This window comes from Apodemus sylvaticus, chromosome 8, assembly GCF_947179515.1.
Source record: "Apodemus sylvaticus chromosome 8, mApoSyl1.1, whole genome shotgun sequence".
Classification (NCBI taxonomy): domain Eukaryota; kingdom Metazoa; phylum Chordata; class Mammalia; order Rodentia; family Muridae; genus Apodemus; species Apodemus sylvaticus.
In genome coordinates, this window is record NC_067479.1 from 101,185,046 (window position 1) to 101,212,440 (window position 27,395).

General features: G+C 38.0%; 1 protein-coding gene across 6 annotated transcripts in view; it reads right to left on the reverse strand.

Moving 5' to 3' along the window:
• The window catches only part of Ccser2 (coiled-coil serine rich protein 2), a 114,575-nt gene that overhangs the window by 27,201 nt on the left and 59,979 nt on the right, over positions 1 to 27,395 (reverse strand). For 2 of the 6 annotated variants that reach the window (XM_052190193.1, XM_052190195.1), the window contains exons 5-6: positions 24,543 to 24,705; positions 10,275 to 10,470 (exon numbers count right to left, since the gene is read on the reverse strand). In XM_052190193.1, coding sequence (XP_052046153.1) covers positions 10,275 to 10,470; positions 24,543 to 24,705 — 359 coding nt within the window. Of the gene's footprint in view, positions 1 to 10,274; positions 10,471 to 24,542; positions 24,706 to 25,335; positions 25,511 to 27,395 lie in introns of those variants that run through there. The other 4 variants (XM_052190199.1, XM_052190194.1, XM_052190196.1 and 1 more) reach the window with 4 other exon arrangements.

Here is a 27,395-nt window from a genome sequence, read left to right on the forward strand (position 1 = left end):
ATTTTACAACACACATCTCAGTAAGAAGCTCATCTCTCTTCCAATGGCATGGCATTCCAAATACAGGGTCTTACAAAAAAAGTATATTTGAGAAAAAGAGGTTCTGAAAATTTAGCCCACTCCCAAATAACTAAATATCTTCCTGCCTACTGTACAGAACACCAAAAGAATGGGAGAAAACACAGCACACACTGGTATTCCATGTCTGTGGGTGTAGTTGTAGGATGTTATATAGCGGGGCAAGAGAAAGAAAAGCCTGATCTTCTAGGTGAAAGAAAAGAAAGGGCTCACCCAAGCTGAAAATACCAGGGATTAAAAAAATATATCAGAAAAATCATTAAATTGCATCTAAATTCCTAGGTACATCCCAAGCACAACTGCTCTTGAACAGCTTATCCAAGGTTAAAAGACAGTCAAGAAATAAACTAAAGCTATATGCAGACCCCAACTAGCCTCTGCTGAGCACCAAACAGATGTAGACCATAAGTCAAAAGCATTGAAAAGGGAACCATGGTTTCAATCCAGAGTTTGTAGCCTGAAGCCTATTAGACCTGTTCCTCTCTAAGGAGGGAGGGAGAGGGACGGACGGAGGGGTGAGTGCGTGTACATGGGCCTGTGTGTATTCACTATGGAACTCAAGATGAAAAACTTCACATATAACACGGAACTATAAAAGACACAAAATTACTACATATACAAACAGAAAACTATCAAGTCCTATGAACACTGAAGCCTAATGGCACAAAATTTAGAACTGACTGTAAGAGATATATTAATAAAAAATTCAAAAGTATGGATAAACTCTTGAAGTAAATAGAAGAAACTATCTCTATTCACAAATAAAATATGGTAAGGTAAAAGTATTTTTTTTTTTAAATTTAAAGTCTTTCTTGAGATGACAGAATGAATATTGAAACAGATCAGCAGAAATGATCTAATATAACTAAGAGAAAATACAGTGGCCAGGAAAAAGAAATGAACAGAGTCTGCTTAGGAGTGTGTGGGGGCAGTAACAAAAGCTGTCACATTCAGTCACTGATGTCATAGAAGAAATATGCAACCAGAACACAGGAGTGGAGAGTTTAAGAAGCTCTATTCAAAGAGCTGAACACATCAACCAGGTCCCGTGAAAACGGCTTCACTTCAGTAACAGTGGGACTCCCAGAAGCTGGAAAGAAAAGCCAACCTCTAATCCTGCATGAACCTAAAAAGGGGTCACAGGTAAATAAAATGAAGATGTTATAGACCAAAGTGTATGGATGGAACTGAAGCGGTGTTTAGGGAAAGTGGTGGTTAGAAAGGCTGACATAAATAAAAAGCTGGGTAACTAGAACACAATAGACTGAGAACAAATAGAGAACAGAAATGAAATGGTAAGGAACAGGAAGTAAAGCAACAACAACAACAAAAAAAATCAATGAAACTAATAACAGTTTCTTTGGTCAAGGTGTGGTGGTGACTGGCTTTAATTCCAGCATTGGGAAGCAGAGAAGCAGGTCAGATTTCATAATTTTCAGTCCAGTCATAGCTATATAGAGACTGTCTTTAAAACAACAACACACAAATAAGCAAAAATCCCCAGATTCTTTAGAAACTATAAAAACATGTAGCATAAATGTATCAAGAGCCATCACATGTACAATCCTAAAGTGATCCTATCAATCCAGATCCGTAACAGCAAAACAAAAAAGTGTGTAAGTAAAACATCACAATATTTAAGAATTCAGGAGTCATAGATGAAAGCATCAACAACAGAATACAAGAGATAGAAGAAAGAACCTCAGGTGCTGAAGATACCATTGAAAACATTGACTCAACAGTCAAAGAAAATGCAAAATGCATAAAGCTGGTAACCCAACATCCAGGAAATCCAGGACACAATGAGAAGACCAAACATAAGGATTGATTATAGGTATAGACAAGAGCGAGGATTTACATCTTAAAGGCCCAGTAAATATCTTCAACAAAATTGTAGAAGAAAATTTTCCTAACCTAGAGAAAAAGATGCCCACAACATACAAGAAGCTTTCAGAACTCCAAACAGACTGGACCAGAACAGAAAGTCTTCCTGGCACATAATAATCAAAACACCAAATTCACTAAACAAAGAAAGAATATTAAAAGCAGTAAGGGAAAAAGGGCAAGTAACTTATAAAGGCAGACCTATCAGAAGCACACTAAGACTTCTCATCAGAGATGATGAAAGCTAGAAGATCCTGGGCAGATCTCATACAGACCCTAAGAGAACACAAATGCCATACTCTCAATCATCATAGATGGAGAAATTGCAAAACTCTCAATCATCATAGATGGAGAAACCAAGATATTCCATGATAAAACCAAATTTACACAATATCTGTCCACAAATCCAGCCCTACAAAGGGTAATTGATGGAAAATGCCAGCACAAGGAGGGAAACTACACCCTAGAAAAAGCAAGAACGTAATCTTCTTCCAACAAATCCAAAAGAAGATACCCACACAAACATAAAAATAACAAAATAATAGGAAGCAACAGTCACTATTTCTCAATATCTCTTAACAACAATGGACTCAATTCCCCAATAAAAAGACATGGAATAACGAAATATTTCTCATGTAAATCTTCAATTTTATCAGAAAATGTTTGTAATTCCCCTTTAAATTAATTTAGTAATTTTTGATGTCTACCATTTTATCTGCATTATTTTTCATGATAATCTTCAATTTTAATGTCTTTCTATATATTTCCTCTATTTTATCAGAAATGTTTTCAATGTAAATCTTTGATTTTATCACAAATGTTTCTAATTCCACCTTCAATTAATTTAGAAAGAGTTTTTATATCTCCATTTTATATGTAAAATTTTCCATGAAATAGTCAATTTAACGTGTTTGTCTATGTATTTTTTGAATTTTACCAGAAATATTTTTCCATGTAAAGCTTCAATATTATCTGAAAATATTTATAATTCTGCCTTCAATCAACTTGGAATTATCTTTATGCCTATCATTTTATCTATATAATTTCCATGATAATCTTTAATTTTAACATGTTTTTCTATATACTTCTTCAATTTTATCAGAAATATTTTCCATGTAAATCTTCAAGATTATCAGAAAATGTTTATAATTCCACTTTCAATCAACTTAGGAATACTTTTATGCCTACCATTATTATATCTATATAAAATTTTCCATAATACTTTCAATTCTAACATGTTTTTCTACATTTTCTACAATTTTATCAGAAATTGTAGATTTTACACATAAATCTTCAATTCCATCATAAAATGTTTCTATCCCATATTTCAATTAATTTAGCAATGTTTTACATGTCTACCACTTTACTCTTTAATTTTCCATAAAAACTGTCAATTTTAACATGTTTATCTGAAATATTTTCCATGTAAATCTTTATCATAACATGTTTTTACTTCCCTTTTCAAGAAAAAAAGAAAAAAAAAGAAACTATAAAAACATGTAGCATAATTCTAAAGTGAAACTATCAATCCATATCCCTAACAGTAAAACATAAAAGTATGTACGTAAAACATGACCAATATTCTTTACAACAAAGATGAAAGATTCCTAACATAATTCTGAAAATCAGATTCAGAGTATCTAGGAAGTAAAAGTGCCAAGAACAAATGGAATTACTTCAATGAATACAAAGCTAGTTCAATCACCTACAAGGAATGTAATCACACACAAACATAAGAGACCTCAGCACATGCCTATTTTGCCCGTTTGTTTTTGTTTTGTTTTGTTTTTCTTTCTTTCTTTGGTTTTTCGAGACAGGGTTTCTCTATATAGCCCCAGTTGTCCTGGAACTCACTCTGTAGGCCAAGCTGGCCTCGAACTCAGAAATCCACCTGCCTCTGCTCCCAAGTGCTGGGATTAAAGGCGTGTGTCACCACTGCCCGGCTACATGCCTGTTATCCCAGCACACTGCTGAGAGGGGTCAGGCCTTCTGAGCACTAGAGCAGAACTGCAGGAAGGAACGTTGTGTTAAAGAGGGAGGGAGCTAATCAGTGGCAGGGTAAAGGTTAGCAAGTAGAACAGAGCACTCACTAAGATCAGAGAAGCCATAAGCTGATGCTATCATCTAATGCCTTTTGATACTTTTTTTTTTTTGGTAATACTTTTAAAACACTATAGCCTTTAAAAGTTAACTTCTGTAGCCCATAAGTAAAACTGTCAAATTCCTATTCTAGTTACAAAGTTACTGACATATCCTTAAGGATTTTATTCATACCAATACTGTTTTTATTATCAAGGTATTAGAAAGATTAGAAGTCAATTTAAAGAAACCAAGGCACCATATACTCAATTTTCTTTTCTCCAGACAGGGTGTCATGAAAGCCAGGCTGGACTCAAGATTGCTGCACAGCTAAGGATGACCTTAAATTCCAGACCTTCCTGACTCAACCCCCAGGTGCTGGGATTATAGGCAAGATGCAATCATGCTTAATTTAATGTGGGGTGGGAGCCAAACCTAGAGCTTCATGCATGGTCGACAAGCACTCTACCAGCTATACTATCTCCAGAGGGGCTGGGAAGAGGATGACTGAAAAGGCTTTTCTAAGAAAATTAGCAATTATTAATAAGTTGTTTCTACATCTTAAATTTAAAAAAAAAACTTGCATTCTATTTTTAAAAGGCTAGCAATTTAGACTTACAAGATCAAAGAGGAAAAAGGCTCTTTTTTTAGATCAAAGAACAAGAGTTTAATGATCATCAACACACTCTCTACCTGAATTAAATTGTAAAACTGCTCTTCCCTTAAATAAGACATTCATAATAGTAGTGTTATCTATTTAGCCTTGACTAAGATGAAAGTATCTGGGATAAAATTAGAAAACACTTTGAGACATGTAGCAGAAAATTATAAATGGAATGAAAACATTCTATTTTTTAAAATGACTTTTCAGGTAAAGACACATGTCAGTAAGTCTGGTAGCTGGAATTCAATTCCCAGAAACTGCATGGTGAAAGAAGGAAACCAACTCTTCCAAGGTGTCCTGTGTTGTCCAGTTACACACACACACACACACAGTCACACATACACACACACTCATACATACTCATACAATAAATTAACTTAATAAATAATACTAAGAAGTAAATTCACACATGTTTTTACTTCATAATACACATAATAGGTAATACTGATGTTGGACACTGTTTTGAATGCTTTGCATAAGGATATTTAACAAATCAAAGACAAAAATAAAATATAAAGTGTAGCAACTGAAGAGAATGTGAAGTTTGGTTAGCTGACTGCCCAAATACTCTAGGCTTTAACTAAGTAAAGTATCAGCAGTTTCTTTAGGCTTTGAATTCTACATGCAATTATAATGCTAATGTATTCATCTACAAATCACAAAATAAGACCTGTTTTCAGACTGAGAGCTGAATCCAGGCTCTTGTTCCCACTAGGAGAGAACTCTACCACTGAGCTACATTCCCATTCTACACTGGCATTTTATTAAAGATGAATACCCATTCTCATCTAAGAGCTGAAAGGATAGCTGTCAGCCAACCTTCTCCCAGTGCTCTTTTCTGAGACACCATGAGAGTAAACTTCTGGATTGATATTTAGCTTCCACGTATTAACCACTGCAAACCCTGTTAATGCCATCTTACCCAGGAGGTTCTACCACGAGACTGCAAAAACTGGGGCCTTCCTATGAGTTCCAGAGCAGCTGCAGTGGACATGAATACTTGAAATGGTTAGGAGAACATCCTGGCAGCACTGAGCAGTCCGTGCTGACAAGCATCATCAGTGATGTCAACAAAGCTGCTTTGTGTTTAGACAGGCCAGGCTGGCCATGGAGGCATCTCAAGAGACCCAGTGGGGGAAGGGGGAAAGGCTTCTTTTTATTTTCAAAAGTAGTTGTTTGTAAATTCGAAGATACACAGACAGACAAATCATATCAAATCCGGTCCACGATGTCAACTAATAATTTTGAGTACTACTGTTTATAACTGATCTATGGTGTTTAAAATCTAGCAATTCAAAGCAACATCCAAGGATGTGAAAACTAGGCTTTAAAGCCTGATTTTCAGTTTTTCAAGAGTTTGTCCCTGACAGATGCTTGAGGCATAGCATCTTAAACAAAAGAGAAAAAGGTGACATTTGAAAATAAGTGATAGTGCTGAAATACATGAAAATCCTCATCATAATAGTCTGTAAACCTATGTTTAAATTTGTCATTAACCTAAGCAATACATCTCTGAATGTGAACACAGCTTTCTCTGTTGCCCTCCCACACAAACACTTCCAGCCAAGCACGGTGGTGCATGCTTATAATCCTAACATCCAGGGCTGGGATAAATGAGCCTGGCAGATTGGAGCACCCGATGAGACACTGTTCACCACTCCTGCCCAAAAGAGGAGGAAGAAAGAAAGGAAGAGAAAGGGAGGAAGGGAGGGAATTTATACCACACAAATACACACACACACACAAATACACACACACACACACACACACTCACACCGTTGTTTAAACTCTAAACGCAATGTTGTCATAATACTAGTTAAAATTATACTAGACCTACAGGCGGTGCTGCAAGGGATGGCAGATTCACAGCATACACCTCAGACTGACTCTTACATAGTTTATTCAGCATATAATTGTTTATCCTTTGTAGCACAGATTCTTCTAATCATTTAGCATTTGTATGTCATCCCAAACTATAAGCTAGCCATTCTGCTTAGGCATGTATCATCTATGAATTAAAAAGTGATTAAATACTCAGACTTCCTTTAGAACAAACATTTTCTGTATAAGTTTCTTTATAAAGCAGCACAATTATCATGTTGTAGACTTATTGAGTTTTTAATGTTTTACCTACATGGAGAAAATTTCATTATTGTTCATTCACCTACATGTATATATTTTAAAGCTTTGAGTATACTATAATTTACCCATTAAATATGTTTCTTTGGAAGCAAGAAACATGACACACAGAATGAAGTAAACTTCCTGTCACATTCAGTTACACTTCTTATACATACATGAACATGTAAGTATGCATATATTTATGCATGCATGTATACACATAGCATTACAAGTTCCACTAAGTTTATCTTTATTACACAAATGCCCTTTAATACTTTTATGTTGTTTTACTTAACTAAAACACATAACCATCATGAATAAACCTCATTTCAAAACTCACTACCTAGGCTTAACCTATACATTTAGGAATAATACACTATCGTGCAATAAAAACTAAGGTTCTCTTTTAAACTTCAATAGTGTCAAACATTTGGACATTCAAACAGTAATTAAAATACAGTATGGAGAATGTCAGAGGAATAACATTAGATAAACCTTTAAAGTACAGCTCACTTTGGGGATATCTACGTAACAGTTTAAGCAACTCAAGCAAAATGTTGCAGGATTTTCCATGTCCAATCACATTAGGACCGTGAAAGGCCTGTGATTGGACAGGAAAAGGGAGGCAGAGCTAGGAGTAGGAGAGAGAGAGGTAGAGGAGGAGAAGGAAGGGATTCGAGATGGCTTTAGACCTGAACCACAAATAGCTAAGTTTTTATAAGGGTAGATAGAAATATTGGGATAAAGCTTTTATCATTATCAGCTGGCTCTTAAATTACTGTACCCACATCTTGTAATTGTGATTTTAAATATACATAAATCTAACTGGCTAACTAATCAAGCATGCTTCTACTGAATAATTGGGGGATGAGCTGGCAGACCATTGGATGTGTGGGCGTTGTGTGGAAGCAAGATGAACTCGCGGGACACCCCCCCCCCCCCACTGGAGAGTTGGACAAATGGGGGCTGGAAAGTGGGCGATCCAGCAGATCACAGGAGTGCAGGCGTAACCCACGGAGAGTTCGTAGGTCCATTTTCAAGTTTTCATACTCTAATAGGCCCTGAGATCTTAGCACAACTGACACCATGATTGAAGTACCATTCAGACCACAAATTCCAGAACATAGGCAGCACCACCTGCCAAAATGAAAACCAAAGCCTAATCCACCAAAGTCCACAGTTCTGGGGGGGGAGGGGTGTCATAATTGTATTAAGCTTGCTCTTCGGTTTCTGCAGATCTGCTTCTGGCTAATAGTCCTTGTTATCTGAGGTGTGTCAACTCAGGATGTGTTTTTGTGTTTAAAAGCTCACCCTGAGAAAGGCCTGAGAAACATATACCAAGCACTGTTGCCAACCAACTAATAAAGACTTTCTCTTGCCTTGAATCTGTGTCCAAGGAGTCTTCTCTGGTGTATATGCCACAATAACATTGCCCATAGCAACTGACAGATTAATTAAAATCCTTATCAAAATGCTAGGGACTTCCTTCACAAAATTAGTAAAAATTAATCCTAAAATATATATGGAACCACAAAAGTACCTAAACAGCCCAAGTTATTTTGAGCACACACTTTCTAGTAAAAAATATGCGTTAATACATGGCTTAATGAAGCAAACCTATCTCCTGAGCTTCAAAACAGTTACTGATCTAGGGTCTCAATTTTTCCTGAAATGAACTTACTGGATCAATGATACGTCCATCAAAATCCCAAGAGATTTTTCATATGATCTAACAAATGATCCCAACATATTACAGAAAAACAAAGTACTATGAGTACCTAGAGGGGAGGAGAGACACCTCAGCACTGAGTATTTGCAGCAAAGCAAGACTCTGGGTTAATAAGGAAGACAGAAAGGAAGGAGAGAATGGGAACTGGAGAGAAGAACTTTTCCATAATCCACATGAGGAAAAAAATTTAAGTGAGCATTTGTCACAGAAAAACAAAGACAAAATTTACCATTAAAATTAAATGGAACCCAGGGACACTGCAATCAGAAAATAGACTGAAAGCTCCGGGTGAGTCTGGATACATGGTAAAAAAACTCCAAAAGAAGAGGAAGGAGGGTCAGGAGGAACTGTGGAGGTTTGGATCGATTAGGTTTCCATAGACTCATGTTTTCGAATGCATGGTCTATTGGAAGGGGTACTATTATGGCCTTTTGGGGATGGGTGTGGACTTGTTGGAAGGGAGAGTGCCACTGTGGGGATGTGCTTTGAGGTCTATACTCCTCCTGCTGCCTTCAGATCAAGATGTAGAACTCTCAGTTCCTGCTACAGCATCATGTCTGCTCACATGCCAGCACGGTTCCATCATGATGATATGAACTAACCTCTGAAACTGTAAGTCAGCTCCAAATAAATGTTTTCCTTTTTAAGAGCTGAAATAGTTACATGGTCTCTTCACAGAAATAAAACCCTAAGACAGAAGTTGGTATCAAGAACTAGGGTATTGCTATGATAGGCCTGACCATGCTTTTGTTTGGGGAAATGTGGATTTTGGAACCTTGAATTAAAAAAAGCAATAGAATACTTTAAGTGGGATTTAATGGGCCATATTAATAGGAATATAGAAGAGAGTAGTACTGAAGGTGATTTGAATTATGGGATACTGGCTCAAGAGGTTTCAGATGAAAAAAGTTTTAGTATATGACTTAAAGACTGTTTTTGGCCTTTGTCGGAAGAGTCTTCCTAAGGCTAAAATGAAGAGATTTAGGTTAATTGCACTGGCAAAGGAAATGTCAAAATAGCCTAGTATAGACTCTGTCATATGGTTCACTCTTATGAAGAGAATTTTGATGAAATATACCAAATTGAGCAAGGAAAACTACAAGATGTATGGTTCAAAGGGAATAGAGGCACATGAAAGTAGAATAGAGCTGAATTCTCTGTTCAAGGAGATAAATAGATTAAAGATATTCAATGGAATAAAGGGAGTAGTGACCTCAAGGCAAGATCCCAGTCAGTTAAGCTTCCATCTTGTGAAATGAATTAAAGAACAGTTTGGGTCAAGGCATGGTGGTACACACCTTTAATCCCAGCACTCAGGAGACAGAGGCATGCAGATCTCTGAGGTCAATCTACAGAGCAAGTTCCAGGGCAGTCAAGCTTACTTAGTCAGTGAAGAAAATCATAGAAAACAGAAAGCAGGTGAAGATGTAATAGAGCAAGGGACGACAATACAGCCACAGCAAGTAGCAAACCTTGGCAGTGTTGGCCACCTGGTTATGCCTTTAGAGTCAAGAATAGGAGAAAGAGATTGTAGACTCTCCCTCCATGACTAAGGAAAGCCACTGAGGCTAGGCATATGGCAGGGGTGTCCCTGCATGGAGGCCAAAGAGACCATTGTGTGAAGCTATAGGGTTGAAGCCTACAAAAGTAATTAATACAAATTTCATTTTTCTTTTTCGAGTTACAAAGGTGGAACTGGAATCGTCATTGCATACTCACCTGGTGTAACAGACGCTTGAGTTTCAGTAACTGTGTTTTCACAGCTGTGCAATCCTGAACCATGTGCCGGAGGGTCATCTCATCCAGTATCACTGTGTTGTCTGGCACATCTACAAACATCTTCTGAGCCTGGAAAAAGGGGGTCCCTCCATAGCTTTCAAAATGACCCAAAGGAGATTCCCTATAAGGAGAGCCTCTGGAAGGGTAGGGAAGAAGGAAGGAAAAGATAGACAATTTAAGAAGATCAAAGAAAGCATTACCACAGCAATCTTTACAACTCAGTTCACAGCACCTTCACACTCCCCACAATCACTGAATATCCCTCTGAGCAGGAAGCACAATCTGCTTAGCTGTTAGCAAAACTGACTTTTATGCTTCACTAACCCCATCCACTTTGTATGTATTTCACATACTGGCTGAATGAACCGTCCATCTTTAAGAGTCCAAAACAGACAATGCTCTTGAAAATGCTCTAGCTGTTTGAGGTATGCTCTCCCCTTCCTGTACTGACTGGTCTTCAGCTTCTGACTTGGGGTGGCATCTAAAATGGTACAGTATTCTAGATCCACAGCTAATTGACAGAACCACATTATTCCCAGTGTGGACACACTATTCGACTATCATCTCTTCAGTGTCCATCATTAAAGCTGATGAAGTGATTTCTTCCTTCTTTTTTTACACTGCCAATAACCATCTTTACTAATAATGATTTTGGCAAGGTTTTACAAGAGTCTGATGTACACCATTCATTCCCTAATCTCAAACTACACTTTTAAAAAACAAAACCTACTCTTTCAGCCCTGGACAGAATGTTTGCCCAACATGCACATGACCCTGGACTTGATTCTCATAACCATGTAAACTGGGTGTGTTGGTACAGTCTTATAATTGCATCACTCAGGAGGTACAGGCCAGAGGATTATCCTCCTTAGCTACCCAGCAAGTTTGGGGATAGCCTGAACTATATGCAAGCCTGTCTCATAAATAAATAAATAAATAAATAAATAAATAAATAAATAAATAAATAAATCTTTAGAACTTTAAGCTGGAATCACAGCCTGAGGAAAGAGGAACTAGAGAACACACCCTCTTGGGCTACAACACAAATCCTGTCTCAAGGAAGAGGTTGCATTTTCCTTCAGTCTCATCCTTTAATAGCTATGCAGAATAAAAGAAAAACTGAGGATAATGTATTTTGTGGGAATGTAAAATACAATGTGCTAGTCAGAACTGATAGCTTAAAATTGTGTTCGTGTTACACAAAATTTCAGACAGTTATTAAAGCATGAAAACTACATGATATCTCAAGGTCCTAATGAGATACATTAAGAAAACATTTCTCCAATATGATGGCCATTGTTACATATTAGAAATGGAGTTAAATTCTGTGCATTAAATATGTAAAAATCAGTGTATTTCATTTCAATCATCATGAAGAGGAATATGGCATCTACTTAAGCTTCTATCTTTCAACAAATATTCCCAAAACACTCAGTATTTATTGTAAGATACTTTTACAATGTTGTTATCCTCTGAAACTACTCATTCAATTTTCAGTACTGATAAAAAAAAAGGGGGGGGGGAATCTTTAAGATAGTTTAGGATGCCACAGACAGAATCCAGTTTATTCTTAAAGCTTTTTTCCCAAACCTATCTTCCTCATAGAAACTTAACCAACAGCTAATTGTCCACAATCCTGGAACAAAGTATACTACAAAGTTTCCCTCATTTTCAAAGGACAGCATCTTCTATAGTCACTCATCCTGCTGTCCCTCCACTCAGATATCTCAACGACTCCTCTTCATCTTTAGTTAGCTGACATCTCCTTCTGGAAAAGCCCTTTAATCCCATAAGGTAGAATCATATGCTGCTATAGGTATTTTTATAGAACCTAGTAGTGGGCTCTAGACCACCATACACTGTGTATGTTTTTCATGCCTGAAAAACTATATGTTTCATGAAGAAAACAAGCTATATTTCTTATTCCTTTAATGTGCATAAGTGTTTATTGTTATAACTGCTTTGGTACTACATGACGAAGGAGAAGGGATTTTAACTACCAGTTTTATATTTTTTTAAAGGTTTCTTTTCTGATATTCTAAAAATCTATAGCTGTAACATGAAAAAAACTTTTCAAAAAATATTATTTAGGACTAGAAAGTTGGCTTAGTGGGTAAGAGCACTTTTTGTTCTTGCAGAGGACCTGGGTTCATTTCCCAGCACCTACATGTTCTCATAATTCATAATTCCAGTTTCAAGGAATCCTCACCTTCTACCTTCTGCAGGCACCAGATACACACATGGTGCACATACATACATGCAGGCAAAATATGGGTGTGAGAAGGGTTGGGAGGATAGGAGGGTATGTGTAGGGAGGATTAACCAAACTAAAGGATGCATGGGGAAGCCTTAAAGCAGACACATGTGTGCATGCCTGTGTGTGTGTGTGTGTGTGTGTGTGTGTGTGTGTGTGTGTGTGTGTTTAAATGGAGGTGCCTTGTATGGGTAGGTAACACTTCCTTAAAAATAAGTCAGTTATTAAATATAAATCTCAGAGACAGGTATGAGACTTCCCTGTGATTCAGGGAAACTTCAGAAGCTCCCAAACCAATACAGGATATTAATCATCTAGTTTCTGTACTATCACTAGATGTCAAGTCCTATTGCTGAAGACTCAGCACACTTTTGTTGTAGGACAGAAAAAATCAAGCTGGAACTGACCTTGAGACTTCTTCTCTGCTGGCTAGATACGCTACTAACCCCATAACACTGACCTGCAGAATGAGGTGCCCACTAATAGTCATGACAGTTATGGAGTGGCCAACAGCCTTCTAATTGGAATCAAGGCCTGTTCCACAGGAAAGAATTCATGTCTGGTACAAGAAATCTGGTCAAAAACCCATGGCTGTAGAAGTCATAGGGTGGGAACTATTACTATTGTTTTGCCAAATAAACAAGGTGTCACCCTATCTTCTATGTAACTGATTATGTATCAATTAATGTTGCCCTCGGCCTTGGTCAGAGAAACTTCTTTCTGCAGTGAGTAGCAGTTGTGAGTAGAGACAACTGGCCACAGTGCTGAGACTGAGTGACTGTTGAGTGTTCAGCCCTATGGGACATTCATATCAGCCCTGCAAAGGCTCAGAAATGCTACAGATAGGAGGAGAGAGGAATGCAAGAGCTAGCTGCTGAGCAAGCGTGCTGAGAAAGTCTGTCCTGTGGACATGGCATGGCATTAGCACTCATGAATTCACAGGAGCTATGGCTAACTGCTGCACATGACCTGTACAAAATCAAACACGTCAGTATTACAGTATGGAGTGGGGAGAGGCGCATGAGGCGCCACCCCGAGCTAAAGAGCTCTTTGCATTTGCTGGCTGTGGGGGAGGTTAGGGGTTGGGCTGAGGGTAAGTTCTAACGGGCACCTTCCTACCCATGCTTATGCCAGAAGCACTAACTCAGAACTTGTTATAACTCAAAAACAAAGTTATTTCTTAAAAGGAGAAAGAGGAATAAGGAGACGGGGAAAAAGGGGAAAGGAAGAAAGGAAGAAAAGGAAGGGAGGAGGAAGAGGAGGAAAAGAAGGAGAAGGAAGGAAGAGGACAAGGAAAGGAAAATCTGAAGTAGCACTTGACATCCAACCCACCAGCCTAAATAATAAAACAATCAAATTACTAGTGAATTATAATTTCAGAGGTATCTTCCCAAATTATACATCCTATCTGTAACTTAGCTTCTTATTCTTCCCCACTTCCTAATGGCTCTATTACCCTGGCAAGTGCAGAGTCTCTGTGAGCACATGTGTGGGTACGAGAGGCTTGTTCAGCATTTTCACAGTCACAATTTTTATTTCAAAATTAATCTTTAGTATCTTTCTAACCATTAAAAACCTTCATGTAGAAGTTGATTAGGCATGTTTTATGGTAATTATTTAATTCTTTAAATGATAGATCTGGCACAATCCTAATCAATACTCTAGGATGTTATCTTGTAGAATCACTGACTTGAATTGACGAGTTAGAAAAAGATCAGCCAAAACTTACACTCACCTGCTTTGGGACTTTCTATCTGAAACTGTAATAATCAAGATAGGATAGAAATGAAGAACCAACAGACAAAAACAAGACAAAAAGGCACATTCTAGAAATAGATACACAAACACAATTACCTCCTTTTTGAAAAAGCAACAACAGCAATTTAATATTGGATAGCCTTTTAACCAAGCAACAGATAGATATTTATGTGCAAAAGAAAAGAAATGACCTCAGAAATTAACAACAGACCTTAAAATAAAATGCACAAGTATAAAATACCTATGATTTGGAAAGAAAACCTGGTATATCTTGGTTTGCAAATGTGCTCTGAAATACAGTATGCATGCACACACATATTCATGTATTCAAAGAGAGAAAACCTGTAAACTGAAACTTTCTTTTTTTTTAAATTTATTTTTTATTAGATATATTCTTTATTTACATTTCAAATGATTTCCCCTTTCCTGAATCCCCCTCCCCAAAAGTCCCATAAGTCCTCTTCCCTCCCCCTGTACCCCAATCAACCCCTTCTGCTTCCCTATCCTGGTATTCCCCTACACTGCTGCATTGAGCCACTCCTTCCTTCTTCTTGGGTATCATTTGATATGTGAATTGTTTCTTGGGTATTCCAAGCTTCTGGGCTAATATCCACTTATCAGTGAGTGCATACCATGAGCATTCTTTTGTGATTGGATTACCTCACTTAGGATGGTATTTTCCAACCATTTGCCTAAGAATTTTATGAATTCATTGTTTTTAATAGCTGAGTAGTATTCCATAGTGTAAATATACCATATTTTCTGTATCCATTCCTCCAATTAGGGACATCTGGGTTCTTTCCAGCTTCTGGCTATTATAAATAGGGCTGCTATGAACATAGTGGAGCATGTGTCCTTATTACATGCTGCGGAATCCTCTGGGTATATGACCAGGAGTGGTATAACAGGGTCCTCCGGTAGTATTATGCCCAGTTTTCTAAGAAACCACCAGACTGATTTCCAGAGTGGTTGTACCAGCTTGCAAATCCCACCTACAGTGGAGGAGTGTTCCTCTTTCTCCACATCCTTGCCAGCACCTGCTGTCTCCTGAGTTCTTGATCTTAGCCATTCTGACTGGTGTGAGGTGAAATCTCAGGGTTGTTTTGATTTGTATTTCCCTGATGATTAAGGATGTTGAGCATTTATTTCTAAAAGTCATCTTCAAATTTTAAAATGAAAACACCATTTAAGAAATTAGAAAAGATACAGACTGGAAGAAAATATTGACTATACATGCATCTGATTTAAGAACTAACATCTCAATTATACAAAGAACTATTAAAATTCAACAATATAAGGATAACTCAAAGAAAACTGGTAAAGATCTGGGCACCTTAGTAAAGATGAGACATAAATGGAAAAATAAAAAATCTGAAAAAAAAAATGTGCAGCATCGTATGTCACTGAAAACTGTGGACTGAAACAAAGCACCACTACACCGGATGGCCAATGTCCAAAGCACAACACCTAATGCTGGGAGGAGTGTAAACCACCAAGAACTCACACTGCAACAGGAACAGAAAGTGGCAACAGGCCACAGCAACAACAAATCCTGGAGAGCAGAGAGCTGACTTGAGTATTTCTTTTGAAACTTATTATGACAAGCAAAGAATGAGATTCACTTTAATTCTTAATGTGACAGACAACAGGAAGAGGAAGGAGCAAGCTAGTGGTGGAAATAAACAAGTGATGATCAGAAATTTCCAAAACTTAATGAAATACTAATATACATATCCAAGAAACTCAACAAACTCCAGACATGATAAAGCCTCGTCACACCATCATCTAACTCTGAGAAGCCAAAACAGAGTTTTTTTTAAATGGCAAAGAAAAGTGACTCCTGGTGTAGAAGAAATGTTAAATAAGAGTCGAGTTCTTATTAGGAAGCAAGGGGACAACATCTTAAAAGAAAAACTACCAACAAAGCATTTCACATCTAGCAAAGCAATCCTTAAGATAAAGGAGAAATCTAAAATAGAAGATACTCTAAGAGAATAAAAACTATGAGAATCTGCTGCTAGCCTCCCTTCCTTCCCTACAAGATTGAGAGATGCAGAACAATACAGTAGCTCTATAAGTTTGTCTTCAGTAACAAACATATCAAACCAGATCATCAGCAAGGAACCAAAGGACCTGGAGAACAATGGATGCTAAGACTTTAAAGGCATCTATAGAATATCTACAGATAATTAAATTAGTAGCAAAAGATTTTTGCCACAAAGAAAAGTCCAAGTCTAATTTAAAGTCAGTAAAAAAAAAAAAAAGTCCTTCACAAACTCTTCTCAAAAATACTTATGAAGGGGACAGCTCTGAATTCATCCTAAATGACCCATAACCAAAACAAAATCCACCTTAAAAAAAAAAAAACTAAACTAGCATTTGAGAATAGATACATAAAAATTCTTAACAAACAGAAATGTAAAAGGTACATGCTAAAAAAAACTGAATTGTTCAAGAAATAGCTGGTTGGCTAAAATCTCCAAGTCAGTATGACATACTGTAGTAACAGGATTACAAGACAGGGAGTCTACTGAAAAGCCACTAGAGAAAACACAGGATGCCATCATGATAAAATTATTCAACAAAGTCTGAACAGAAGGGAATGTCTTCAGATGGATAAAGGAAATCTTTTTTAAAAAACAAAAAGTGACAAAACAAAAAATACCATTCTCAACAGTAAAAAAATATTTTCCCCCAATATCAGAAACAAGGCATAGCAAATGGCTCTCACTATTTCTATTCAACACCATGCCAAAAGATGTAGCAAAATATTGTGCAAAGAAAAAAAAACTATACAGATTGAAAAGGACAAAGTAAACTACTTGTTCTCAGATGAAGTCAAATATATATAAAAATCCTAAGAGCTAAGGACAAATTCAAGAATCCTTTGCAGCCACAGCGCCCAGAGCTGATCCTATGCCATAGCAATCCATATCCAAATACTGCCTGGAGAGAGATGGTCTCCCAGGATTGTGGACATGCCTGTGAATACAAGGAAGACCACCACTTCTGCTCAAATTCCTGATGAGGGGACCTGCCCTAAGCCATCAGGACACAGGAATCGGGAACAGTCAGGGACAGGATCTTTCCAATTTCCGCCTGCACCCCAGAGCTGACCCTGCGCCACAGCTCTCCATACCCAAATTCATCTTGGAAAGAACTGGTCTCCCAGGAGTACTGACACACAGGCTTGCAAGAACAAGTTCTAATCAAATACAGCAAGACCAGCTAATACTAGAGATAGCCAGATGGCAAGAGGCAAGGGCAAAAACATAAGCAACAGGAACTCCGAAACCAGCTCTCCTACCACAGAGAGCCCTGGATACCCCAAGACACTGGAAAAGGAAGACTCTGATTTAAAATCACATCTCATGATGATAATGATGGAAGACTTTAAGGAAGACATAAATAAATAAATCCCTTAAAGAAATACAATAGAACACAGGTAAAATAGGTAGAAGCCCTTAAAGAGGAAACACAAAAATCCCTTTCAAGAATTATACGAAAATACAACCAAACAGGTGAAGGAATTGAATAAAACCTTCCAGGATATAAAACTGGAAATAGAAACAATAAAGAAATCACAAAGGGGGTCAACCCTGAAGATAGAGAACCTAGGAAAGAAAGCAGGAGTCATAGATGCAAACATCACCAACAGAAAACAAGAGACAGAAGAGAAAATCTAAGTTGTAGAAGATACCATAGAAAACAGTGATACAACAGTCAAAGAAAATGCAAAATGCAAAAAGCCCCTAATCCAAAACATCCAGAAAATCCAGGACACAATGAGAAGACCAAACCTAAGGATAATAGGTATAGAAGAGAGTGAAGATTCCCAATGTAAAGGGACAGTAAATATGTTCAAAATTATAGAAGAAAACTTAACTAACCTAAAGAAAGAAATGCCCATAAACATACAAGAGGCCAACAGAACTCCAAATAGATTGGACCAGAAAAGAAATTCCTCCTGTCACATAATAGTCAAAACACCAAATGCACTAAACAAAGAAAGAATATTAAAAGCAGTAAGGGGAAAATGTCAAGTAACATATAAAGGAAGACCTATCAGAATTACACCAAACTTCTCACTAGAGACCATGAAAGCTAGAAGATCCTGAGCAGATCTCATACAGACCCTAAGTGAACATAAATGTCAGCCCAGGCTCCTATACCCAGCAAAACTCTCAATTACCATAGATGGAGAAACCAAGATATTCCATGACAAAAACAAATTTACACACTATCTTTCCACAAATCCAGGACTACAAGGGATAATAGACGGAAAATGCCAACACAAGGAGGAAATCTACGAGCTAGAAAAAGCAAGAAAGTAATCTTTCAGCACACTCAAAAGAAGATAGCCACACAAACATAAAAATAATATCAAAAATAACAGGAAGCAACAATCACTATTCCTTAATATCTCTTAACATCAATGGACTCAATTCTCCAATAAAAACACACAGACTAACAGACTGGATACGTAAACAAGACCCAGCATTTTGCTGCATATAGGAAACATACCTCAATGTCAAAGACAGACACTACCTCAGAGTAAAGGGCTAGAAAACAATTTTCCAAGCAAATGGTCCCAAGAAACTAGCTGGAGTAGCCATTCTAATATTGAATAAAATCAACTTTCAGCCTAAAGTTATCAAAAAGGATTAAGGAATGACACTTCATACTCATCAATGGAAAAATGTACCAAGAGCTCTCAATTCTGAACACCTATACTCCCAATGAAAGGGCACCCATATTCGTAAAAAGAAACTTTACTAAAGTTCAAAGCACACATTTACCGCATACAATATTAAGTGAGAAAATTCAATACCCTACATTCATCAATGGACAGATCATGGAAACACAAACTAAAGAGAGACACATTGAAACTAACAGAAGTTATGGACCAAATGGATTTAACAGATATTTTTAGAACATTTCATCCTAAAACAAAAGAATATACCTTCATCTCAGCACCTCGTGGTAACTAACCATATAATCAGTATATAACTAACCATATAATCAATCAGTCACAAAACATGCTATGCCTTAAGAGATACAAGAAGACTGAAATATTCCCATGCATCCTGTAAAAGCACCACAGATTAAGGCTGGTCTTCAATAGCAACAAAAACAACAGAAATCCCACAACACATGGAAGCTGAACAACATCCTACTCATTGATAGTTTGGTCAAGGAAGGAAGAAAGAAAGAAATTGGAGCCGGATATAGCTGTCACTTGGGAGGCTCTGCTAGTGCATGACAAATACAGAGGGAGACACTCAGCCATTAAACTGAGCACAGGGTCCCCAATGGGGAAGCTAGAGAAAGGATCCAAAGAGCTGAAGGGGTTTGCAGCACCATTGGAGGAACAACAATGTGACCCACCCAGTATTCCCAGAGCTCCCTGTGGCAAAGCCATCAACCAGAGCATGCACATGGTATTACCCATGGCTCCAAATGCATATGCAGTAGAGGATGGCCTTATTGGACATCAAAGGATCAAAGGGAGGAGAGGCCCTTGGTCCTGGAAAGGCTGGGACAGAGAAATGGGAGAGGGTTGATTGGGGAACAGGGGGAGGGGAGATGGATTATGAGACTTGGGGGTTGGGGGGAACCAGAAAAGGAACAACATTTGAAATGTAAATGAAGAATATTTCTAATTAAAAAGGGGACTTTTTAGAATTTGATGAAAATGAAAATGAAAGCACAACATACCCAAACTTATGGGACACAACGAAAGCAGTGTTAAGAGGAAAACTCTGCTCCGAGTGCCTCCACAAAGAAACTGGAGAGAGCATACACTAGCAGCCTGACAGCACATTTAAAAGCTCTAGAAGAAAAAGAAGCAAATAAACCCAATCAACAAGATAAATGAACCCTTAGCCAGACTAACCAGAGGGTACAGACACCATATCCAAATTAACAAAATCAGAAATGAAAAGGGAGATATAGCAACAGATATTGAGAAAGTTCAAAAAAATCATCAGATCCTACTACAAAAGCCTATACTCTACAAAACTGGAAAATCTGGATGAAATTTACATTTTCCTAGACAGATACCAAGTACCAAAGTTAAATCAGGATCAGATAAACCATCTAAACAGTCCCATAACCCCTAAAGAAATAAAAGCAGTCATTAAAAGTCTCCCAACCAACAAAAAAGCCCAGGACCAGATGGGTTTGGTGCAGAATTCTATCAGACCTTCAAAGAAGACCTAATAACAATACTCTTCAAACTATTCCACAAAATAGAAACATAAGAACACTACCCAATTCATTCTATGACGCAACAGTTACACTGTATATTCTCCCTTAGAACAGTTTCTGTCTAATTAGGAACATATCACAATTTCCTTTCATAGAGGACTTCTTAAGAGATTTTTTCTCTACTTCTATCATGTTTAATATTCCAAATACATTTTAAAAACTGGTTGAGTGCATATAACTTTTAGTTTCAGAAGACATCATATATATTTAAGAGGAATTTAACTATTATATATTATTTTGATGACTTAAAAAATGTCAATACTGAGTTGTGTACTTTAGATTTTCTTAGTTTAATAAAAAAATTTTATCTTTGTATAACAATGGAGTTATTAATGGTTGAATAATTACAATAAAGGAGGACAATGAGCTAAGAGGCCACAAGTTTTATAAAGTACATATAGAATGATCAACAAAGAGGACCTGATCCAAGTCTCAAACTAAGAGTAAATGTGACAAATCCTGCCTCCAAACAGTATAATACTCAGACTCCTAAAACCTAAGGATCTCACCTATAAAAATGCTAGTGGAAAGGAAATGTACTTAGTTAAGAGCTAGATTTCAGTTATAATTAGAAGAATAACCACAAGGAGGGCAGGGCTGTACGCTTTGTTAAGGCAGAGAGAATTCTATATAATGTAAATGTTTTAGGAACAGTAAACTATTGGGAGAAAACAGGAATGGCATATTAAGCAGGGGTAAAAGAAAAGAGTGGTATTATGATAAGAATATCAGAGAAGATCCAGATCAGTAGTTCTGAAACAGTAGTGCCCCAACAGGCCTAAGTTATTGATAAGTCATAATGCTATAATGACCATAGAAAAATGACAGTTCTAAGGCTTGTCATGGTAAGTTTCTTTTTGTGACACCCACACTTGTAAATAGCTCAGGCACACTTAGGAAACCCAGCACAGACACAGGAAGCTTGAAGGTAAAATGAACTAGTCAACCCACAAGCCTCAGCATTATCAGTGAGCCAAGCCACTCCTGCGAGAACTCCATGCTAAGTAAATCAGATTGGCAATCTGCAAAATTACTGTCTGTGCTCTCTCCTCTCACCACAAACTTCTGGGAACTGGCAATTCACAGTCACAAGTTCTTTTAAGGAGGGATTTACGATCATGTTTGGGGAAAATGCTATATATTATCTTTCACTACATTCTACAAAGTCACAATTTATAGAAACAGGTTTAGTGCAGCCACCATTTAAACAAATAATTTAATTTGTTCATTCTTAAATTTACCTGACCAAAAAATTCTCTTTTATACCTGCTACTATATAGGGAATCAGAGTTTAGGGTTCTGGACTTTTGAGGGGGAGGTGAGGTGTGTTTTCTAACTTTACCGATAGGCGATTATACTCAGCCTCAGTTGAGACATTTCTAAGGACAGAGACAATTACCTTCATGCTACCATTCCATTCCTTTTCTTTTCTATAAATTGTATCTATTTATTTTATGTTACTGGGTGTATGTTCCTATGTCTGTCTGTGTACCATGTGTGTGCACGGTGTCTGCAGAGTTGAGAAGAGTGCAGTATTACCCCCTGGAACTGGATTAGAGATAGTTGTAAGCCACCATGTTGGTTCTGGGACTTGAACTTGGGTCCTCTGGGCAAGCTGCCAGTGCTATTTACTGCTCAGCCATCGCTCCGGTTCCTCCCCTCATTCTATTTCTAATAGGCTGAGGACCAGCTATGATAAACCTGAAGAATGGTTCTCTGAAAATACCAGACTCTATCATGCAAACTTCTGCACCTGCCCTTGTTCCAGGCTGATCGTTCACTGTACAACATTAAAAAACTAATCCCTGCAGTCTCCAGTCAGACCTGTGAGACTGATTCACTTCACTTATTCTGTGCTATCCTAGATAGAACATAAAAACACAGCTCCTGCACACTCACAGTATGCCTTCTCCATACCTTTATCAGGCACCCATTATCACAGCAATAACACTACATTGAAAGTACCCACATGCTTCCTCCACAGCCTCTATATATTACTCATATGTACATGTATATGAAATGGCATAGACACAAGTCTTTTCCTAGCTTCAGTGTAAAGATGTCTACTATTAAGCCATATCAATGCAGAATTCTATCAGCTTTAACACAATAGTCCAAGAAGTCATTACCAATTCACAACTTTGACTTCTCATACTATCTCCAAATTCAGATCAACCCAAAATTTTAGGGGAGCATACAATATATAGGCTACCAGTGAGTATTAAGTGAATGAACACATTTTAAAACTGAGCATTTGTTAGGGTTTGAAAATGCTGTACCTCTCACAGGTTGTGTTCTGAATGATCCAGATGGTAATGATATTCTGGGAAGCTGGATAAGGTATGGGAGGAAGTTGGTAGAAATAAACCATTAAGGTTGAACTTTTGAAGGTTATACTTGGCAGTTAGTTCCAGTCTCAAACTCTACTTCCTGGTGTGTAGTGATGTAAGGAACCTCTGCCATTTGTTCCTCAAACCACAAGCTTTGCCATTTCTTCCCTGCCCTGATTGACTCAGACTTTGAAACTGGGTGAAAACAACCCTATCCTGTCTGTTCGCCATTTCTGTTGGGTGCTATTGACAGCTGATACTCAATACTTGTCTCTCAGGCTTCATACACCAGCCTTAGTTTAACTCACTATAAACAAGTGGGATCCCCATCAGTAGCAATGAAGGCAATCTTTACACCAGGCTCTTACCCAGCAAGATCAACCCTCTGATGCTATTCCCATCAAAGCCAGAATGCATAGGACTGCATGCATTCTGCCAAGCGGCCTACTTACACCCCTCTATGTGTTTACTCCAACTCAAATACTCTCAGTTGGATCCCATTTTTCCTTAATCTACCGAAGAATATTTTATTAGACTAAAACTTGTTCAGCTTAGACAGAAGAACATAACAAAGAAGAGTTAAGAAAATTACTCGGCCACCCAGGACCGATCCAGTGTAGGTCTAAGTTCACAGGTGGAGGCTCCCTCGGTACTTGTCCTGTACGGTGATAAATCCAGGAGGAGCAAATCCTCCATCTCACACACTGTGTGTCCGCTGACAATAGGTCAAGCTTTGTGCTCTGCTTTTGTCACAAGGTGCTTTAGCAACAACTCTGCTTCTTGTTTTAGAGAGCACAGAGGGATATATATTTTTCTTCTATTATTTTCACCTTAGTTTTATTATTTGCAGTGTAATATACTTCATGATAAACATAAATAGTTTGTGGAATGAGATATTCAAAAAATTTTAATTAGATAAAACAAAACACAAACTACCACTGTTTACCACAAACCGGCTATACGCACACACCTTAATCATGATCCACATATAGTCACAGAAGAGCATTTTTAAGCCACTCACAGATAGTACACTGAAGACTGCAGCATGCAGAGGGTTAAACAGTCTTAACTTGCAGAGCTAATCTATAACAGGTGACGCTCTGCCCCCAGGTGTGAATGGCTGTGAACCCATTGCAGTGCATGGTCTGATCCGGTTTCATACTATTCTGTGCTTCAGAATGCCAAGTACTTAGTGTCATATGGCCTCCTTTAACAGTATTTGTGGAATTTTACATTTTTAACTTTAAGCAAAATAAAGCCAATAACTTAGTAGTTACTTTTTACAATATTATTTTTAAAAATTATAAAATAATAAAGTCAACATTCATTAATTCTGAAATTAAGAGCCCTACCTCAAGTCAATCACATCGTAAAAGTTTATGTCATAGACACAAATGCCATCTGCAAGCCTGTGATAAAGCTACTAAAACAGCTTTCAGCTAAGAAGTGATTCATTACTGTAGCAGTTACTTAGCACACATAGCCTGAAGTGGTTTTGGTGCTTTGAAAACCAGGCAAAATTAGCTTGGAAATAGAATTGTTAGTCAGGTTAGGCAGAGGGGGGTCAGACATGAAGCTGCAGGACAGCAGACTCACCTGCTCAAGTCACTTTTTCCATGGTGATGATAGTGATCAGGATGGCTAAGGTGGTAATGGTCCTGTCCACTCCACCTCTGGGGTGGCCTTTTCCAAAATCCGTCCTGCGACTGTCGTACATTTCTGTCTGTTCGGTCAAAGCGATTCATATTGTCACACTCCACTGGGCAAATTAAAAAGCAACAGTCTATAAATATGTGCATACTAAAAAAAGTTAACTACTATGGCCTGATAATTAAATGCTGCTAAAAGTAATTTTTTTTTAATTCTAAATGTACCAGCCATGTATGCTAACTAGTCACAAAATAAAGTTTTCCAAAGGAAACCAGTTCTTACAGTGAAAACTGAACTTCATATATCCAAACTAAAGTAAATTACAGTACTTCTTTATCAACCACTTAAGTGAACAACTAGCTGTAAGACTGTTTTGAAATACAGGAAAACTTTCCTAAAATCAACATTACATATTTCACATACAAACAATCAGGATAGGAAACTGTAGATCTTAAGAACAGCACAGGACCCATTCTTAGAAAGGAGTGCCTTAATTAAGTTTCTCAGCCTCAAGAAGCACAAATTAAACTTTCATGATAGATGATCATGTTTTTAAATAAAGCTCACACTCTTAAACAGTAAACTGCTCCGATCTGCCTGCGACAGAGCTGGCTCAGAAAGACTGAAATGTCTCTGAGAACAAAGCCAGTGCTCCGTAACAACAAGCAGTCCACTCCTGAAATCCCAACCCCACCAAACCTCCACAGGGATCCCTGAAGCCCCGAGCCTCTTCACTCACCCAAATGCTGTGCCCTCACATCTCGGAGCGCGTTCTGAGAAAGCTACTTGGTACAAGGGAGACATTGTGCTGCCGGCTGCCTACTCAGACATAGTTGCACACAAGGCGCCGCTCAAACAGGCCTTCCTTCCTGCTCCACTCCCAGCCCTCCCTGTGGGAAGCAAGCCCAGCCTGCCCTGTGACTCCATCTTCACTCCGTGCTTACATAGCTACAGAGTTAGGACTGTTACTAAAAATACTCCTAAACACTAACCCATGCCATGAGACAGGAAGAGCTCTCCAGTCCAAGAACTAAATGAAAAGGTTCAGAATTCCTTGTGATAAAAACTTCTACATATCAATATAATTATGATTTTAAATATTGACTTAACTGCCTGTCATCATTAACCAGATACTTGGCTTTGAAATTTGCTGACTGTCTCGTTACAGAAGATGAAAAAGTTACCCATTTATAAAAGGATGATGCAAAAAACCAAAAGCAAACAACTTAAGCGTACTTACAAGCACACTCACGTTCTGTTTGCTGTCATGAGGAGTCTGTACTAATACACAGTTTTCGTTCTTGTAGAGACAGCTTTTAAAAGAAGTCTAACGTGTGAAATTACTTCCAATAACTTTTATGTTCTTTTATTGTTAAAATTAAGAGGAATTTAAGTTTGGCTATGGAAAGTATAAGGATAATAAAGGTATGACTGCCTCGTTGAAAGATGGCCGTAGAAATGAGGTGGCAAAGGAAAACTTGAAAAGCAGTTCTTAAAAGCTTAAAGCATATTTCTGTGTAATCTCTTCAGTAACATGCCCAGCAAACTCACAGATGCTCACACTCATGCATAAACTGATTCCCTGAGTATTTCCACCAGGCAGTAAGACACTCCTCCAGTTCAGCAGTTCTACATAGCTACTTTTACCTTTAATTTGGAAAGAGAAATTATCTAGTACCAAAGGAGTCGATTTTGTTATTAGAATGAACTGATAATTGCTACAATAAAAACCAGCATATTGCAAAGAGTAACAAGAGGCAAGCAAACCAGGCCAGGTAGCAACATGTGAGATCAATGAACGACATCACACAAATTACTGTGCTGCTTTGGTGACCAGACTCCAAACTAGGGATCAGTACTGAACCCTGAACTCAATACTATGGGTTAGCCAGAAAGACAAGTATCTGCCACAGCTGCAAAAGATGGAAGCTCAAACTTAAGACCTAACTTAAGAACTACCCTGACTCCTGGGAGTACTGCTCCTATACTCTCTCAGGCATGTGCCCATCCAGCACATCTTTACAAACATTAGACTCTAGTTAACATGGTTATATTAAAATAATAGTACTGGTTATCTAAGAAATACTAAGACAGTCCTTGACTGAATAAAATATACAGAATAGAAAAGGAAATAAAAACAAAAGAGTCCCAAGAGGGAGAGCAATAAAAACCAAGTTCTGGGGCCTACAAAGAACAGCACAGTGTGACCAGAGGGGAAGGAAGTCCTCCTGAATGTGTAATGCTGTACACTAATGGTACCTGAGATAAACCTCAGAGGAGGGCAAGCCTAAAGTACCACAACTCAAAAATACTAGAGCTGAGTTAAGATGCTGATCTAAAAACACCTTCGGCCAGACATGACCCTAACCATGACCTGAAGACGTTTCTGGAGTTTCCTTCCTTCTGAAGGTGGCCACTAGTTCCAACAACAAATGGCAGCATACTTTAGTTCTAGTACTCTAAGAGAGAGATCATCAAGGTCTTAACCCACTGGAGAGAGAAAAGGATCTAACACAGCTAACAGGTTTAAGCATAGCTATGTCAGGCTGGCTGTCACTTTCCCTGGGATAATAAAGGAACACAACACGATACCCAATGTGTCCTGGCTTCTTCTCTCACAACTTTCTTCTTTTTTATTCTATATATTTATTTACATTTCAAATGTTGTCCCCCTTTCTGGTCCCCCCACCCCCCCCCCCCCCCCGCCGCCAAATGCCATAATCCACCCCCTCTCCCCCTGCTCACCAATCCACCCACTCCCACTTCCCTGTCCTCACATTCCCCTATACTGGGGCATCT